The 17125-nt window shown below is 48.6% G+C and overlaps 1 protein-coding gene and 1 non-coding gene across 2 annotated transcripts in view; one reads left to right on the forward strand and one right to left on the reverse strand.

The window, feature by feature from the left end:
* LOC120711254 (protein NONRESPONDING TO OXYLIPINS 2, mitochondrial-like) overlaps positions 1–2260 on the forward strand; it is a 98530-nt gene extending 96270 nt beyond the window's left edge. Inside the window, exon 4 of the mRNA XM_039996724.1 lies at positions 2050–2260. Within this exon, the coding sequence (XP_039852658.1) occupies positions 2050–2069 (20 nt within the window). The 3' untranslated portion in view covers positions 2070–2260. The remainder of the gene's footprint in view (positions 1–2049) is intronic.
* On the reverse strand, positions 1119–1257 carry LOC120639370. Its single transcript, XR_005661375.1, has one exon. It is a non-coding gene; the product is annotated as a small nucleolar RNA Z247 (small nucleolar RNA).
* Positions 2261–17125: the final 14865 nt, after the last annotated feature.

A 17125-nucleotide genomic window follows, 5' to 3' on the forward strand; every position in this document is an offset into this window, starting at 1 on the left:
AACTAAAGCTTGAAACTCTTGAAATTTCTGAAAAACTTCCGACTTAAATTTCAGAAGATATATCCAAGTAAATTTACTAAAGTCATCAATAAAGCTCACGTAATATTTTTTTCTACCAACTGATTCTGGCGCATCACCCCAAACATCAGAGAACACAAGTTCCAAAGGAAATTTTGAAGTACTAGATGACACAGGGTAGGGAAGTTGATGACTTTTGCCCTGTTGACATGCATCACAAACTGTTTCACTAGAGGATTCTCCTAAACATGGGAGATTATTGCTACTGATAACTTGTTTAACAATAGAGGAGGATGGATGACCAAGACGGCAGTGCCACCTTGACTCAGGTAGCTTGGTGGCACTCATGGCTTGTTTTATTGAAGATGCAGGAAGAGGATATAGGCCTTTGTGACATCGTCCCTTAAGAAGAGTATTCTTCGTTGTCTGATCCTTGATCAAAAAGAAATTGGGGTGAAATTCAAGAAAGGCTGAGTTATCAGTAGCAAGACGATGAACTGAAACAAGATTTTTCTTGGCTTGTGGAACATAAAGAACATTTTTTAGATGAATATCACGACTAGGAGTGTGAACAGTAGTATGGCCAATATGACTAATATCCATATCTGTCCCATTTGCTGTGTGAATCTGATCAGACCCATGGTACTTGTTCTTCATCGTCAGCTTTTCCAATTCGCCTGTCACATTATCGGTGGCACCAGTATCCATGTACCAATTTGTGTCCACCCCATAAGAGTTTGTGGCCGCAGCCACCAATCTCTGATCTGGCACATAATCTTCATCGAACCTGTGCCAACATTCAGCAGCAGTATGTCTTCTTTTGAAGCATACCTGACACAAGGGCTCTTCATCGGATGAAGCCCTTTGACTATTGTTGTAGTTGCGGTTGGAGTTGTAGACACCACCACGCCCTTGGCGTCCTCCAGGGCTTCGACGACCACCATAGCCGCCGCGAATTCCATTGTTTCCTCGGCCTCCTTGCTGCATGTAGCCTCCACGAGACTGGCCACGGCCGCGGATATTTTTCCCGCGACCACGTCCGCGACTAGCTGCGTTGGCCGATCCTCCCTGGTTCCCTCCATAGACAAGATCCATACGAGTTTCAAAACTGAGGAGCTGTGAATAAAACTCACCAAGAGTGATTGACTCCACTCTAGTGCAGAGAGACGTGACGAGCGGATTGAAATCTTCGCCAAGCCCGGTGATGATGTACTCGATCAATTCTTCATCTTCTAGCGGCCTTCCTGCCGCTTTCATCTCGTCGCCTAGGGCCTTCATCTTGCCGAAGTACTCCGCGACGGACGAACTCCCTTTTTGGGTAGTCGCCAATGCAATCCGTGTGTTCACGGTTCTTGCCCGCGTCTGTGACGCGAACATGTCTTCTATGATCTTCCATGCTTCTGCCGCCGTTGCACATGTAGCAACCTGCGAGAGGATGTCCTTGGACAGGGAATTAAGGAGATAGCTAAGGACCTGCTGGTCCGTTGCTTCCCAATCCTCCAGTGCCGGATTTGGCACTCTGATCTCCTTGTCATCGGCGCCTTTGGTGACAAGTTCTGCAGCGGGTGGTTGAGAGGCGCCGGTGAGGTATCCTTGAAGACGAGCACCACGTACTGCAGCCCGAACTTGCGCCTTCCATAGCGCATGGTTGGACTTCGTCAATTTCTCGGCAATGGGCTGGCCGAGAAGAAGATTGGAGGCGGCAGATGAGCTAGCCATGGCAGATGCAATCTATTTTGACTAGATGGCTCTGATTACCATGTAGAAATCAGAGGGCAGTAGGAGGAACGGTGTCGCCCTATCTTGGGTCGATGTACCGGCTGCGTGTTGATTCAATGATCAGAGAAAAGCCCTCCTCATGGCGTTACATATATACGTGAAACAACAAGAGGTTCGGTCAGGACTCCATTACAAGGAAATCTAATATTAACAATTCTATCTATAGGAGTCCTAGACCAATACATATCCTTGTTGCTTCACGTTTACAATCAATGGAAACTTATCTAATTATAACCTTTCTTAACACACTAGACTTTGCTCTCCCACGGTAATGAAGGCTGAAGAAGGTGATCAATTCCAAACAGTGTTGCCAAGCTCTTATCCATCTAGAATCCTTTTTGATGTACCATTGCTGGACCGTATGAGAGTGCATTACTTCACTGACAGTCGTACAAAATGTATCTAGAAGTACGTTGGTTTCACTTGTGGTTTCTGTTATATATTGACGCCCTTTTGGTGATGATATTCTATGCTTGGTTCTTGTCGATTGAAATTTGTTGTGGTTGGTGCTTTCTTCAATCTCTAATATATCTTAGACAGATAAAGAAACTGTTGGGAACAAGTACATGGTCATCATTTTACCAAGCAATCAAATGAACTATTAGATAAGTAACAATGAATTCGATCCTGACAAAAGGGAGCCCTGAACTTGGATGGGTGGTACATGCAGAACTACTTAAAATAGTTTTAGAGTTTAGACACTACATCTTATATGAGTTACTGAATCATGTCACCTCCTGATGGCGACGAAGATGAAAACGTTATATGTCTGTACGGTTTCTTGGAATAACCACGAAGTATGCTCCTAACTTGGGTTAACTGGTCAGAAGAAAGCTTGCTGCATGTGGGCATGGCGAGAGCATCCCTTGCCATCCGAGCAACCATCGGATACCTTCCGCTGTTTTCCTTCCACCACTTGAGAATGTCGAAATCTTCAGGGGCAAGAGGATCTTGAAGATAACGATCGAGTTCTGTCTGGGTTTCTGGGTAATAACTGAGGAACGAGAGTACTCTATCCTGCTTGTGATGAGTGAATTGTCAACCGTGCGGTGTGATCGTGCGCTTGGTCTTTGGATTGTAGGTACACGGGCGTCAAGTGTCGACGGGGAGCTGCCGTGGAGGTGCTGTGGCCGATGGACCGTGCGGTGGACGGCGGTGAAGGGCAGCCGGGACCGGAGCTCGGACCGGGCGGCAGCTGTGGCGTCCACTCCTGAATCGAGGGCGCAAGCGGCGACGGAAGGCGGGTTTCTTGGTTTGCGCCACAAAACCAAGGAGGCGGACGGCGGTTGAAGACGCCGAGTCGTGGAGGCACGGGCGTCGGTCTCGGGACTGACGGAGGCGACGGGCGTCGACGGCGTCTAGGGCCTCGCTACGGGCGAGGAGGTGACGGGCGTCGGGCGGCGTCTAGGGCCGTCACGAAGCCGAGGCAGGAACGACGTCTAGGGCCACGGCGTGGAGGCGGGAATCTTCCCGCGCGTGGAGTTTTGGCGGTTTTCTCAAAACCGGCCACCTACCCGGGTTTCGCGGACCCTCCAAAACCGCGGACCGGAGTTCATCCACACGGCGGCATCGCGGAGAAGACTTCGACTCGAAGAAATAACCTCGACCGTCGGATGAGTCCTTGTATCTTTTTCCAGTTTTGCCCCTACGGGCTTTCTAGTGCTTATTTGAGTCTAGGGGTAATGTAGTCTTTTTGGGTGAGAGTTGTTGGGGTTAAAAACCCCCCTCACCCCCTTCCTCTCTGTCTCTCCTTTTTTTGGCTGGATAGAGCACGTCGCCTCCCCGTTATTCCTTTCTGCTAGCCTCATTTTAGAATTCCAGAAAATACTCTTGTGAGAGACACAAAAATTCGGGAAGTGCACCCCCGATCGGTGCTGTGCCCTCTGGGCGTTTTGATTCACTTGTGTTCGTGATGATCTTGCTTGTGCTGTGATTTGTGTTCTTCACGTTCTTCTCCTACCCCCAACTCTAGAGTCCGCGATTTCTTCGTTTGTGAATCGTTTGATCTCGTTTTTCTTGCCTTGATTTGTTCTATGACGTGAGTTGAGCATTTCCACCGAAGGAAATCACTTGAATCCTCACAAGAACGTAGATCGGGTCAGTTTTGTGTTCGAGATCGGTTTTTGGCTTGTGTCCGTGTGATCTGAAATTTCTCTCAATCCACTCGGTTAATCTTGAAGTTTATTTTGGGAAAATGGTCACCTACATGCGTAGATCATCTGGCTTTAATTTTGTGACCTGAGATCGAGTTTGGATCGAGTTGTGGTTGGATTTTTTGAAGAGGCGATTTCGGTTTGGTGATTTTCGTCTCTGTCCAGCGTGCCGCGGACTGTCCGGGTCACAAACTCCGGACTGTCCGGTGGTCGGCAGCCAGCAGCAGCTGCTGCTCCCAGCAAGAGACAAGCACCACACACAAGGCCGACGGCAGCAAGTGCGTGCGTGGAGCATCAGCATAAGCAGGCAAAGGTGAGCACGGCAGCAGGTTTGTTTAGTCACTTGCAAACATCGTTTTCATGCTACAGTCACTAATCATTGCCTAATCATTGCTATTGCCTATCTGGATCTTTGTGACGGTGATAATTCAAATAATTTATTTACTGCCTGCTTAGCTTGAGTTAATTAGTTTTTGATCTTGCTAATTGGTTCTAGATCTTCACATGCCTTTTTAGAGAAAGCCTTTTTAACGCTAGCTCGAGTAAATAGTTTTTCGCGTGCTTCCGCTTTGCGTCGAGGTTTTCCTAACCGTTCCTATGGTGAACTCGTCACGAGTTGGCTTGTGTCACTTTGACGGTTAGAAGGAAGGTGCGTCGGGTTGAATTCGGGACATAGGCCTTGTTCTCTTTGAGAAATTTTTAAAGGCTCCCATTCACCCCCCCTCTGGTCGCCTATCCGGTCCTTCAATTGGTATCAGAGCTTGGTTGAGGTTTTCAGTACCTTAACCGGTTCGAAAACCACTCGGCGACCATGGCGAGTCTTGGTAAGATCCCGGTATTTTCCGGCGAGGACTATGCCTACTGGAAGGTTCGCATGAGAGCCTTCCTGCAGAGCATGGGAGCCGATGTCTGGGAGATTACCACGAACCAGCTTTACGAGGTGCTGGCTGTTCGGACCACGCCTCTTCAGGTGACCCAGCACGAGGCTAACGCCAAGGCTGTCAATGCCTTGTTCGCTGGCGTTTCTCGTGCGGAGTTCTCACGCGTCCAGGGTTTTCAGGAAGCCCACAAGATTTGGACGTGCCTTGAGAACTACCACGAGGGTACACCTCAGGTTAAGGCCAGACTGTTCGAGACTCACCGGCGTGAGTACGAGAACTTCACACAGGAGCCGGGTGAGAGCATTGACCTGATGTTCAGTCGTTTTCAGTCGATTGTGAACAAGGTCAATGCGAACAGATCTGCTGGTGCCCTTGAGTACACAGAGCACGAGAAGGCTCTCAAGTTGCTCTACGCACTTGACCGCTCTGTGTGGGATCTCAAGGTGAACACGATCATTGAGTCTGCAGGCTATGAGACTCTGACCGTGAACGAGCTTTTCAGTAAGCTCAAGGCCACGGAGGTGGATAACCAGACACGAGCCAAGCTCAATGGTGCCCCTCCTTCCAAGAGCGTCGCTCTTGTGACTGGCCCAGGTGGATCGAGCTCTAACGCTAACTCTGCTCTTGGCTTTTCTCTTGCCTCTTTGCCTTCTGTTTCAGATGAGCAGCTGGAGACACTGGGCGATGATGACTTGTGCCTCCTCATCAGCAAGTTCCAGCGCGTCTACCACAACAGGCAGAGGAAGAAGAACCCCGGATGCTACAACTGCGGCGATTTGAACCACTTCATCGCCGATTGCCCCAAGAAGTCCGGCGGTGGCCAGAACAACCACTCCGACTACTACCGCCACCGCGACCGCGACGAGGGAGGCTCCAACAAGGAGCGTCGGCGCCACAAGCACCGCAGTCGTGACCAGGGAGGACGCTTCGACAAGGAGTCGCTCAAGAAGCGCTTCCAGTACAAGGCCAAGAAGCGGGAGAAGGCCTTCCTGGCGCAGCTCAGCGACCTCGACAAGAGCTCCGACACCGACCGCTCTTCTTCACCGACCTCCGACGACGACGACAAGAAGAAGAAGAAGCGGGACAAGGAAGCCACCGGCTTCATCGGCCTGTGCTTGACGGCCGGTCGGCGCAAGGGTTTCTGCACCATGGCGGGCGAAGCCGATGGTGCTCGTGCGTCTTCGGGTGGACATGCTACACCGACGCACGTCGACTCTTCTCCTGGATCCGAGAGTGATTCAGAGGTAAACTCCACGATCGACCTGCTTGATACAGAGGTTAGGGAGTTGTACGCCGCTCTCGACAACCAGAAGAGGCTGCTTAAGGAAGCAGCTAGAGAGCGTAGAAAGCTTAGGGCTGAGTTGGCTTGTGCTAGGGAGAAATCTAGTGAGGATGAGTGCGCTGGCTGCATATCTCACATGAATGATCTTGTTGCTCTCCGTGCCAAGCACGATGAGAACGTCGCGAACTTAGATGTTGCTAAGACTTCGCTTTCTGACGTGTCTCATGAGCTCGCTAAGGCCAAGCATGAACTAGAATTGGTTAAGGACGCTCCTATCGTTAGCGATGTGCTTGAATGTGATGAGTGTCCTATCTTTAAATCCGATCTAGCTTCGTTGCAGTCCAAGTTTGCTACTGTGGTGTGCGAGCTAGAGGAGATGAAGTCTAGGCCAGTTCTGCTTGGTGCTTGCAAGGTTTGTCCCACGCTTAGGTCGGAGCTAGATGAGAAGAACGCTTTGATCAAGTCTTTTGGAAAGACTAAGGTCATAGAGTCTAGCCCACCTATTGACTGCTCTGTTTGCCCTAGTTTGATTTCTGATTTGGATAATCTTGCGGTAGAAAAAGCCAACCTGGAGAATGAGAATACCTATCTTAGGGCGATTCTTAGTTGGGTTTCTGCTAGTGAGCCGCAGTTGGGCATGATGATCAAGCAGTTCAAGCGTGGTGATGGGTTTGGGGTCAGTTACACGTACACAAAGTCAGACTTTGACAGGTTGTACGGTAAGATTGGCAAGGCTGCTGGGAACACTGTTAGCACGAGCACGCAGCCTTCGCTTGTTGACCCCGCGGATGGTGTGCTTAAAGAACCACCGAAAGCACCTCCGCAGAAGCAGGTTTGGGTTCCAAAGCCCAATGAGCTGAGGAACTCCCTCGACACGCTCCCTGCTGCCACAGCCCAGGTTGCCCAGAAGAAGAGGGCTGCTCCTCCTCGTCCGCAGGCTAGGCCTCCACCTCCCAAGCATGAGGTGAGGTACCACTGCGAGTTCTGTGACAGGGAAGGTCACCTGGAGGAGTTTTGCTTCAGGAGGAAGCGGGCTGTGAGGAGAGAGCAGGAGAGACGAAACGCGGACATGTACTCTGCTCGGGTGCATGGTCCTTCTCGGCGTGGTGATAGGCGAGATGCTAGGGCGCGCCGTGTAGGTGGAGGTCAGGGAGACGGTGGTGGTTACCGTGCTCCAGCGGGTGGTCGCTTTGCCGGTCGTGCTCCTGGTCGTTTTCAGTACGGCTATGGACCACGGGACCGAGGCTTTGGAGGAGGTTTCAATGCTCCACGCTTTTCTCGCGGTGGTGTTCGTCAGTCACACGGTAGACGGGACGAGGGATACGCTTTGCCTAGTTTTGCTAACCCTTCTGTAGAGCAAATGGCTCGACACTGGTTTGCTTCTCACTTTGCTAACCCCAGTGTTGAGACATTTGCTCACCCTTTGTCTCACTACTGATGTGCAGGTTGGAGGCTTGGAGAATAGGTGGATCATGGACTCCGGTTGTTCGCGCCACATGACCGGAAATGACAAATGGTTCTCCAGCCTCACCCCGATGCGCTCAAAGGAGTATATTGTGTTCGGGGATAATGGAAGAGGAAAGGTACGTGGACTTGGCGCTGTTCGAGTTTCTGATCGCTTTACCCTGAGAGAGGTTGCTTTGGTTTCGAACCTTGGGTTCAATTTGCTTTCTGTTTCGCAACTTCTTGATGAGGGGTTTGAGGTTCGCTTCAAGGAGGGTTGTTCGCGTGTTCTGGATTCCAGGGGAGATTTGGTTTGCCGGATTACACCTCGCGATCGAGTTTTCTTGGTTGACTTCTCTGGAACTCCTTTTGGCCCTTCTCATTGCTTGATGGCTGGTTCTTCTTCTGATTTGTGGAGGTGGCATAGGAGACTAGGACATTTGAGCTTCGATTTGTTGTCGAGACTGAGCTCACTTGGCCTGATCCGAGGATTGCCCAAATTGAAGTTTGAGAAGAACCTTGTTTGCCATCCGTGTCGCCACGGGAAAATGATTGCTGCTTCTCATCCGCCTGTTAATCAGGTGATGATTTCTCACCCTGGAGAGTTGCTACACATGGACACTGTTGGTCCTTCCAGGGTGATGTCTGTTGGTGGGAAGTGGTACGTGCTTGTGATTGTGGACGACTTTTCTCGCTATTCTTGGGTCTTTTTCATGAGAACCAAGGATGAGGCTTTCGAGTTTGTTCGAGACTTGATCTTGAGGTTGAAAAACGAGCTTCCCCAGGCCATGCGAGCGATTCGCTCTGACAATGGCACAGAATTCAAAAACGCTCGTTTTGATGCCTTTTGCAGTGATCAAGGGCTCGAACACCAGTATTCTTCTCCCTACACTCCACAGCAGAATGGAGTTGTAGAGCGGAAGAATCGGACGCTGGTTGAGATGGCGAGGACGATGCTCGATGAGCATAGGACTCCTCGCAAATACTGGGCTGAGGCGGTTAACACCGCTTGTTACGTGTCCAACCGCATTTTCTTGCGTGCTTTCATGCACAGGACTTCTTATGAGTTGCGGTTTGGACGCCAGCCCCGTGTTGATCATCTCAGAGTTTTCGGTTGCCGGTGTTTTGTGCTGAAAGATGGAAATCTAGATAAGTTTGAGTCTCGCTCGTCTGACGGTATTTTTCTCGGTTATGCTTCTCACTCTAGAGCGTACCGTGTTCTGATTATTGATACTAACATCGTCAGAGAGACTTGTGAAGTCACTTTCGACGAGACTGCACCGTGCAATTCTTCTGTCTTTGAAGTTGCAGGAGATGATGAGCTCGGCACCTCCATCTTTGAAGATGAGGAGGAAGAAGCTGCAGATGGCGAGGCTGTGGCTACCACGCGTGCTGTGGACCCGGCTATCTCTGCTACGAGCTCGGACGATGACGAAGGCCCCGATCCGACTACGTCTACTTCACGGGGGCTGTTCGAGGAGGTGACTCAGGCTTCACCAGCTGCACCTGAGGAGGCACCAGATTTGGTTGAGGAGGAGGCGACTTCGACACGGGAAGCACCGCGACACATTCAGCGTCGCCATCCACCTCAACAGATGCTAGGTGATCTCAACGAGCGAGTCACCAGGTCCAAGGTAACAAGTATCGCTGGCTTTGCTCATTCAGCATTTGTTGCCTCTTTTGAGCCCAAGGATATTGGACACGCTCTTTCTGATTCTAATTGGGTCAATGCCATGCATGAGGAACTTGAAAATTTTGAAAGAAACCAAGTTTGGGTCTTAGTCGAGCCTCCACCTGCTTGTAATCCCATCGGAACGAAGTGGGTTTTCAAAAACAAGCAGGGTGAGGATGGTTTGGTTGTTCGAAACAAGGCTCGTCTTGTTGCCCAGGGGTTTTGCCAAAAAGAGGGTATTGATTTTGAGGAAACTTTTGCCCCTGTTGCTCGTTTGGAAGCTATTCGAATCTTTCTTGCATTTGCTGCTTCCAAGGGTTTCAAGGTTTTCCAAATGGATGTCAAATCTGCCTTCTTGAATGGTTTTATTGAAGAAGAGGTTTATGTGAAGCAACCCCCTGGTTTCGAAAATCCCAAGTTTCCAAACCGTGTTTATAAACTTCAGAAAGCTCTTTACGGTCTGAGACAGGCACCTAGAGCTTGGTATGATAGATTGAAAACCTTTTTGCTGGCTCAGGGCTTTAAAATGGGATGTGTTGATAAAACTTTGTTTCTCATGCGATCTGGCACTGATTTTCTTTTGGTTCAGATATACGTGGATGATATTATCTTTGGTGGCTCTTCTCACGCTCTTGTGTCCAAGTTTTCTGAGCAGATGTCCAGGGAGTTCGAGATGAGCATGATGGGTGAGCTGCAGTTCTTCCTCGGGCTGCAGATCAAGCAGACTCCTCAGGGCACTTTTGTCCATCAAGCCAAGTACACTAGAGACTTGCTGCGGAAGTTCGACATGAGCGACTTGTCTCCTCAGCCGACTCCGATCAGTACATCTACGGCGCTTGATGAGGACTTGGACGGCGAGGCGGTGGACCAGAAGGAGTACAGGAGCATGATCGGCTCGCTCCTGTACCTGACGGCGACGCGACCGGACATCCAGTTCGGCGTCTGCCTTTGTGCGCGCTACCAGGCTTCTCCGCGCACCTCCCACAGGCAGGTGGTGAAACGCATCTTCAGGTATCTGAAATTCACCCCTGAATTTGGTCTTTGGTATTCTGCGGATTCTTCTCTAGTTTTGGTGGGTTTTTCTGATGCCGATTTCGGTGGGTGTCGGTTGGATCGAAAGTCGACATCCGGCACTTGTCAATTTCTCGGTACATCTTTGGTGTCTTGGTCCTCTCGCAAGCAGGCTAGCGTAGCGCTTTCTTCCACAGAAGCTGAGTATGTTGCCGCTGCTAGCTGCTGCTCCCAGATACTTTGGATGAAACAAACCTTGCAGGATTATGGATTGAGTTTCGGTAGGGTTCCTATCTTTGTAGACAACATGTCAGCCATTAGCATTGCAAAGAACCCTGTCCTACACTCCAGAACCAAGCACATAGACATCCGATTTCATTTCCTGCGAGACAACCATGAGAGAGGACACATAGACCTGATCCATGTCCCTTCAGAGAGGCAAACCGCAGATATCCTCACCAAACCGCTAGAGCAGGACACCTTTGCTCGCTTGCGAGGGGAGCTTGGGGTTTGTTACCCCTTTAGATTGCTGACTGTTCTTTGGTTAGCTTTGTAGATTTTATTTGCTTCTCTTTATTTTCTAGGTTTGGTAGTTGCATTGTGCATATGCATTGTACATGTTTGCATTTTGTATTGTCTCACTTGCACTAGCATTCTTGTATACATTGCTATGATCTTCTAGTGCCTGCTAGTGTGAGTTGATAAACTTGATCGTGTATAGCTTGCTCCACTGTGTATATGACATCATCTGAGTTAAGCTATTTTGATTTGAAAATCTGAAAACATGATCACCCTGTCTTGACTACTAGCATGTTAGGGCATGTTGATATGCTTTGCTATCTTATTCATGCTAGTGTGGCCTTTCGTTCAGCAATTCATATTTGAAATGATCTAAATCTGATAAAATTGCTTGAACTGTTCTGGAAATGGATGGAAAAGATCCAGGTGGGATTGCTTGTCGCACTGATCGAGCTTTCGGGACGGCTCACTTTGCACTTGTGAGAACCCGGGCAAGGCTGTGCATGACTGAAACGAGTGCTTTAAGCTTCTGATTGTCTTCTGGCATAGGCTTGGTCTCGTTGCTAAGTAAAGCATGACAAGCTTTCAACCCCTGGCACTTAGAATTGCTTGATATAAAAATTGATTGAAAAATGATTGTTGGCAACTTCTTTTGGCTGATTTGGCTCACCTGTATGAGTATGAGTAGCACTGCTTTTCATTCCCTACTTGTTAGTGCTAGATCATGGGTGATGCTTTTATTTCTCATAAATTGAACTTGCCTAGCTCTAGACTGATATGATATACCCTGTTGAGCTAGATGCAGGTCTTGTTTATGGATGCACACGTGCTTGTGACTAGATGTTGCTCATATCCTTGTATCCCTGAATGCTTTCACTTACACCTCCTGCATTGCATTCATTGCATAGCATCTGTTTAGGAGGAGTCTCACCTTCAGGGGGAGCTTTAAGTCTTTTTAGATTTGATGTGTGCATGTGCCAACAAAGGGGGAGAATTTTGAGAGAAGTGATCGAACAAGGGGGAGACTTGTTTGATTTTTGAAAGACTTGTTGTGCACAGGGCTTTGAGAGTGCATCATTTTGGGAGAGTTGTATTTGTGAGAGGGAAAAACTTTGCTTGGGGAGTTTCTGCTTTGGTTTTGGCTCCTGGTTTTCTCATTTTCCCTCTGCTTCTTGCATGACTGCGTCGAGCGTTACCTCTGTCTTTGAGGAGTCATGTTGTGGCTTTTGATCGATTGCGTTGAGCCTTTGCCCTTGTCTTAGGGGATCGATCTTTGCTTGAGTAAGTGACTGTTCTTGCCTTTCTGAGCTTTTCGTCACTTGCTTGAGTTCTTTTCTTTCGTGCTTCTTTGTTCTTCTTTGGTTTCACTTCTCTTGGTTCGTTTGTGGTGTGTTGACAATGCACTCATCAAGGGGGAGATTGAGGAACGAGAGTACTCTATCCTGCTTGTGATGAGTGAATTGTCAACCGTGCGGTGTGATCGTGCGCTTGGTCTTTGGATTGTAGGTACACGGGCGTCAAGTGTCGACGGGGAGCTGCCGTGGAGGTGCTGTGGCCGATGGACCGTGCGGTGGACGGCGGTGAAGGGCAGCCGGGACCGGAGCTCGGACCGGGCGGCAGCTGTGGCGTCCACTCCTGAATCGAGGGCGCAAGCGGCGACGGAAGGCGGGTTTCTTGGTTTGCGCCACAAAACCAAGGAGGCGGACGGCGGTTGAAGACGCCGAGTCGTGGAGGCACGGGCGTCGGTCTCGGGACTGACGGAGGCGACGGGCGTCGACGGCGTCTAGGGCCTCGCTACGGGCGAGGAGGTGACGGGCGTCGGGCGGCGTCTAGGGCCGTCACGAAGCCGAGGCGGGAACGACGTCTAGGGCCACGGCGTGGAGGCGGGAATCTTCCCGCGCGTGGAGTTTTGGCGGTTTTCTCAAAACCGGCCACCTACCCGGGTTTCGCGGACCCTCCAAAACCGCGGACCGGAGTTCATCCACACGGCGGCATCGCGGAGAAGACTTCGACTCGAAGAAATAACCTCGACCGTCGGATGAGTCCTTGTATCTTTTTCCAGTTTTGCCCCTACGGGCTTTCTAGTGCTTATTTGAGTCTAGGGGTAATGTAGTCTTTTTGGGTGAGAGTTGTTGGGGTTAAAAACCCCCCTCACCCCCTTCCTCTCTGTCTCTCCTTTTTTTGGCTGGATAGAGCACGTCGCCTCCCCGTTATTCCTTTCTGCTAGCCTCATTTTAGAATTCCAGAAAATACTCTTGTGAGAGACACAAAAATTCGGGAAGTGCACCCCCGATCGGTGCTGTGCCCTCTGGGCGTTTTGATTCACTTGTGTTCGTGATGATCTTGCTTGTGCTGTGATTTGTGTTCTTCACGTTCTTCTCCTACCCCCAACTCTAGAGTCCGCGATTTCTTCGTTTGTGAATCGTTTGATCTCGTTTTTCTTGCCTTGATTTGTTCTATGACGTGAGTTGAGCATTTCCACCGAAGGAAATCACTTGAATCCTCACAAGAACGTAGATCGGGTCAGTTTTGTGTTCGAGATCGGTTTTTGGCTTGTGTCCGTGTGATCTGAAATTTCTCTCAATCCACTCGGTTAATCTTGAAGTTTATTTTGGGAAAATGGTCACCTACATGCGTAGATCATCTGGCTTTAATTTTGTGACCTGAGATCGAGTTTGGATCGAGTTGTGGTTGGATTTTTTGAAGAGGCGATTTCGGTTTGGTGATTTTCGTCTCTGTCCAGCGTGCCGCGGACTGTCCGGGTCACAAACTCCGGACTGTCCGGTGGTCGGCAGCCAGCAGCAGCTGCTGCTCCCAGCAAGAGACAAGCACCACACACAAGGCCGACGGCAGCAAGTGCGTGCGTGGAGCATCAGCATAAGCAGGCAAAGGTGAGCACGGCAGCAGGTTTGTTTAGTCACTTGCAAACATCGTTTTCATGCTACAGTCACTAATCATTGCCTAATCATTGCTATTGCCTATCTGGATCTTTGTGACGGTGATAATTCAAATAATTTATTTACTGCCTGCTTAGCTTGAGTTAATTAGTTTTTGATCTTGCTAATTGGTTCTAGATCTTCACATGCCTTTTTAGAGAAAGCCTTTTTAACGCTAGCTCGAGTAAATAGTTTTTCGCGTGCTTCCGCTTTGCGTCGAGGTTTTCCTAACCGTTCCTATGGTGAACTCGTCACGAGTTGGCTTGTGTCACTTTGACGGTTAGAAGGAAGGTGCGTCGGGTTGAATTCGGGACATAGGCCTTGTTCTCTTTGAGAAATTTTTAAAGGCTCCCATTCACCCCCCCTCTGGTCGCCTATCCGGTCCTTCAATAACTGTTAACTTGAACAGCCATGACATGTTGTGAACGTCTTCGTTCGTTCCATGCTTGCTCCAATGGGTGAACGCCAGTGGTGGCCAGCGTCGCATTGGCACCATCCGAATGATCGGCATCAGTGGTTGTACCATACTGTTTAATATAATCTGCGTACACCTTGTTGATCTTATTGTTCACCTCAGTGATGTATTTTGTTGCTTCTGAACCAAATGCTCTTTCGAAGCTGAATTCAATGTACCTGAGTTTGTACCAAGGGTCCAGTGTAAGTGGTACTGACCAAACCAAGTACGAATCTTGTATAGCCTTGTCCAAAGTGCCACTTGCCCCTCTAAGAACATCTACGACCTTCCTGTTAGCCTTCCTGTTAAAATCTAAAATATCATATAGGTCTTCAACGTCTACATCATCTCCACTGAACCGTGCTAGTTGAGAATGCAAAATTTCCCTCAGCTTAAGCAGCTCGGCAAGACACAGATTCGAAGTGGGAAAGGCGGAGGTAGAAATTGTCTAAATGCCGCGGTATACTTGCTCCCAGACTTTGCACAATAGTTGTACAACTACAGGTTGAATAGAGTCTTGCTTTGAAAGAACCTGCAAAGAACAGTAGCATTCACACTAGCTTTCATCGAATGCCCATTCTAAGTCGAGGTCAAGCTCCGAAAGAAGTTGCAGGCGTTCTTGTCTAGTCAAATTTAAATTCTTCATGTACCGGAAAATGCCGGTAGTGAAACTTGGAGGTGGAAGAATGCATCGTGCAACGAAGTGAAGCACGGTGTCCACGTAGGTTGTAGCGGTATAACCTAGATTGGCATCAGAATTTGTGTCATCGATGTAATTCTTGAGTGCAGGGTGAAAATCGCAGTCAGTAATATCATATGCCAACATGGACAGCCTATCCTCATACCCTGAAATAAGATCAGTGACATCGGCAAGAGCAAGAAACACACCGACTCCCAATATTGGAACATCCCCGACATCATGCCGTGCGTCTTCCACGAAAGCATCCAGGACGAATTTATGAAGATTCCATTGATCATCGATGAAGTGGCATGCTATATAAATGACTTCCCCTGCCTCGGGTGTTTTAGCTTTACCCACTGCCAAGCTGACCCTCCCAGAAGCGCGCCTTAACCTGGAGAAGGAATCCCTCCTTGCTTCATCAAAGATTCCATCGCACATCGCCTCAATGGCGACGCGCGAGGGCACCTCAAATTCAGGGTCGAGGCTCCGCACGAAGCTCCTGAAGTAGCCGTCCTCCACGAACGAGGCATCGTACCCGCGCAGCGCGATCATCCGAGCAAGGTCTGCGCTGCTTGCACTTTTGTCCCGGAGGCCATCAGTCTCCCGATGACCCCAAGGGATTAATCCGAGAGATGAAAAATAAGATCATAACTTATGTATGATTCCAAAGAGTACCTTGAGATAGAGAAAGTCGATGGGGTTGACGGGTTTGCTACGTTCGAGGTTCGGGTTAGAGCCGGGTAGGCCTAGGGTTTAGGTAGCGAACGCGTAGGAGTTAGCATTTGAATTTGAATTGAAGGGTACACTTCAATTTAAATTCCACACAATTTCAATCAAGAAATTAAATCCAAACCGAATTTAAATAAACAAGGTAGATCCAATAAAATTCATATAACTCCAAATATAATCACACTATCATTTAACAATCCTTAATTTAATTGAAAATTTTAATTACTAGGAATTCACACTTAAATGCATTTAGCTACAACATTACCATAATTTTTTTTTGAAATTCACATTTTTCGACTTCTTAACATTCCGAAAAAATCCGGGATGTTACATTGCGCCCTGAACCAGCGGCACCTCAAAACTAGCACCTTAAAGTCCGAATAATTAAACTCACATATATCCTCTATTTGTTCATAGTATGCTATCTTCTCGTCGTCGTTGTCAACAGCCTCTATTCGCACACCGCTATTTTGGTAAGTGCTTTTCTTGTCTTGGGCGGTGGTATAGAATGTGTAACCATTTATATCATAAGCTTGGTAGCTAGTTATTGTGATTAGAGGACCGGCCGCCAAGCTTCTAAGAGCATCATCTGTGCTAGAGTCTGAGTTTTTTATTCAGTCTCTGAACCAAATATTGAATCCCTTCATATGTGCCCTCGCTATCCAAGCTTCGCTCCGGTCCAGATTCTCTATTCGTAGGTGCGCTTTATGCTCGTCAATGTATGGGGACACTTCCATTGTGTGTTGCAACACAGGAAAATGAGCTTGTCGAAATGCATCCGCACCTAGATTGAGTGTCTTCTCCCCAAGTATACCCGTCCCTGCTAACCTTCCCTCGTGGCGAGCATTCAATATGCCAATTGGATTTGTAGGGTCAATGAAATCTAGGCACCGGTCAACCACCTCCTCAACAGAGTACCCCTGAACCATGCTACCCTCAGGATGAACCCGACTCTTTGTATACTTGTTCATAGTGCTCATGAATCTCTCGTATGGATACATATGATGTAGGAACACCGGTCCAAGATATCTTATCTCCTTAATCAGGTGGGCAATGAGATGCACTGATACATCAAAGAATGATGGTGGGAAGTATGCTTCAAGGAGAACAATTGTCTCGGACAATCTCTTGTCTAGCTCATCGAGTGACTCCTCATCAATCACCTTCTGAGATATTGCATTAAAAAAGAAACACAAGCTCATGATAGCCATCTGTACTTTTTCCGGCAGTATGTTCCTAATAGCAACAGGAAGCATTGAGGTGAGCATGACATCACAATCATGAGCTTTCATGTGAAGAAATTTCTGCTCATTTGCGTGCACAAGTTTTGGGATGTTTGATGAATAGCCGGAAGGAACTTGCACACTACGAAGAAAATCACACAATTCCTTCTTCTCTTTCGAGGTTAGAGTTATGGCAGATGCTGGAAGTTGGGTACCGGTGCCGTCGCGACGGAGCTCAGGTCTTATGCCCAACTCTTCTAGATCTTTTCTTGCATTTTCATGGTCCTTGGTTTTATGCTTGTCGTTCATGAGTGTACCAAGTAAGATGCCACAGATATTCTTT

This window comes from Panicum virgatum, chromosome 6K, assembly GCF_016808335.1.
Source record: "Panicum virgatum strain AP13 chromosome 6K, P.virgatum_v5, whole genome shotgun sequence".
Taxonomy (NCBI): domain Eukaryota; kingdom Viridiplantae; phylum Streptophyta; class Magnoliopsida; order Poales; family Poaceae; genus Panicum; species Panicum virgatum.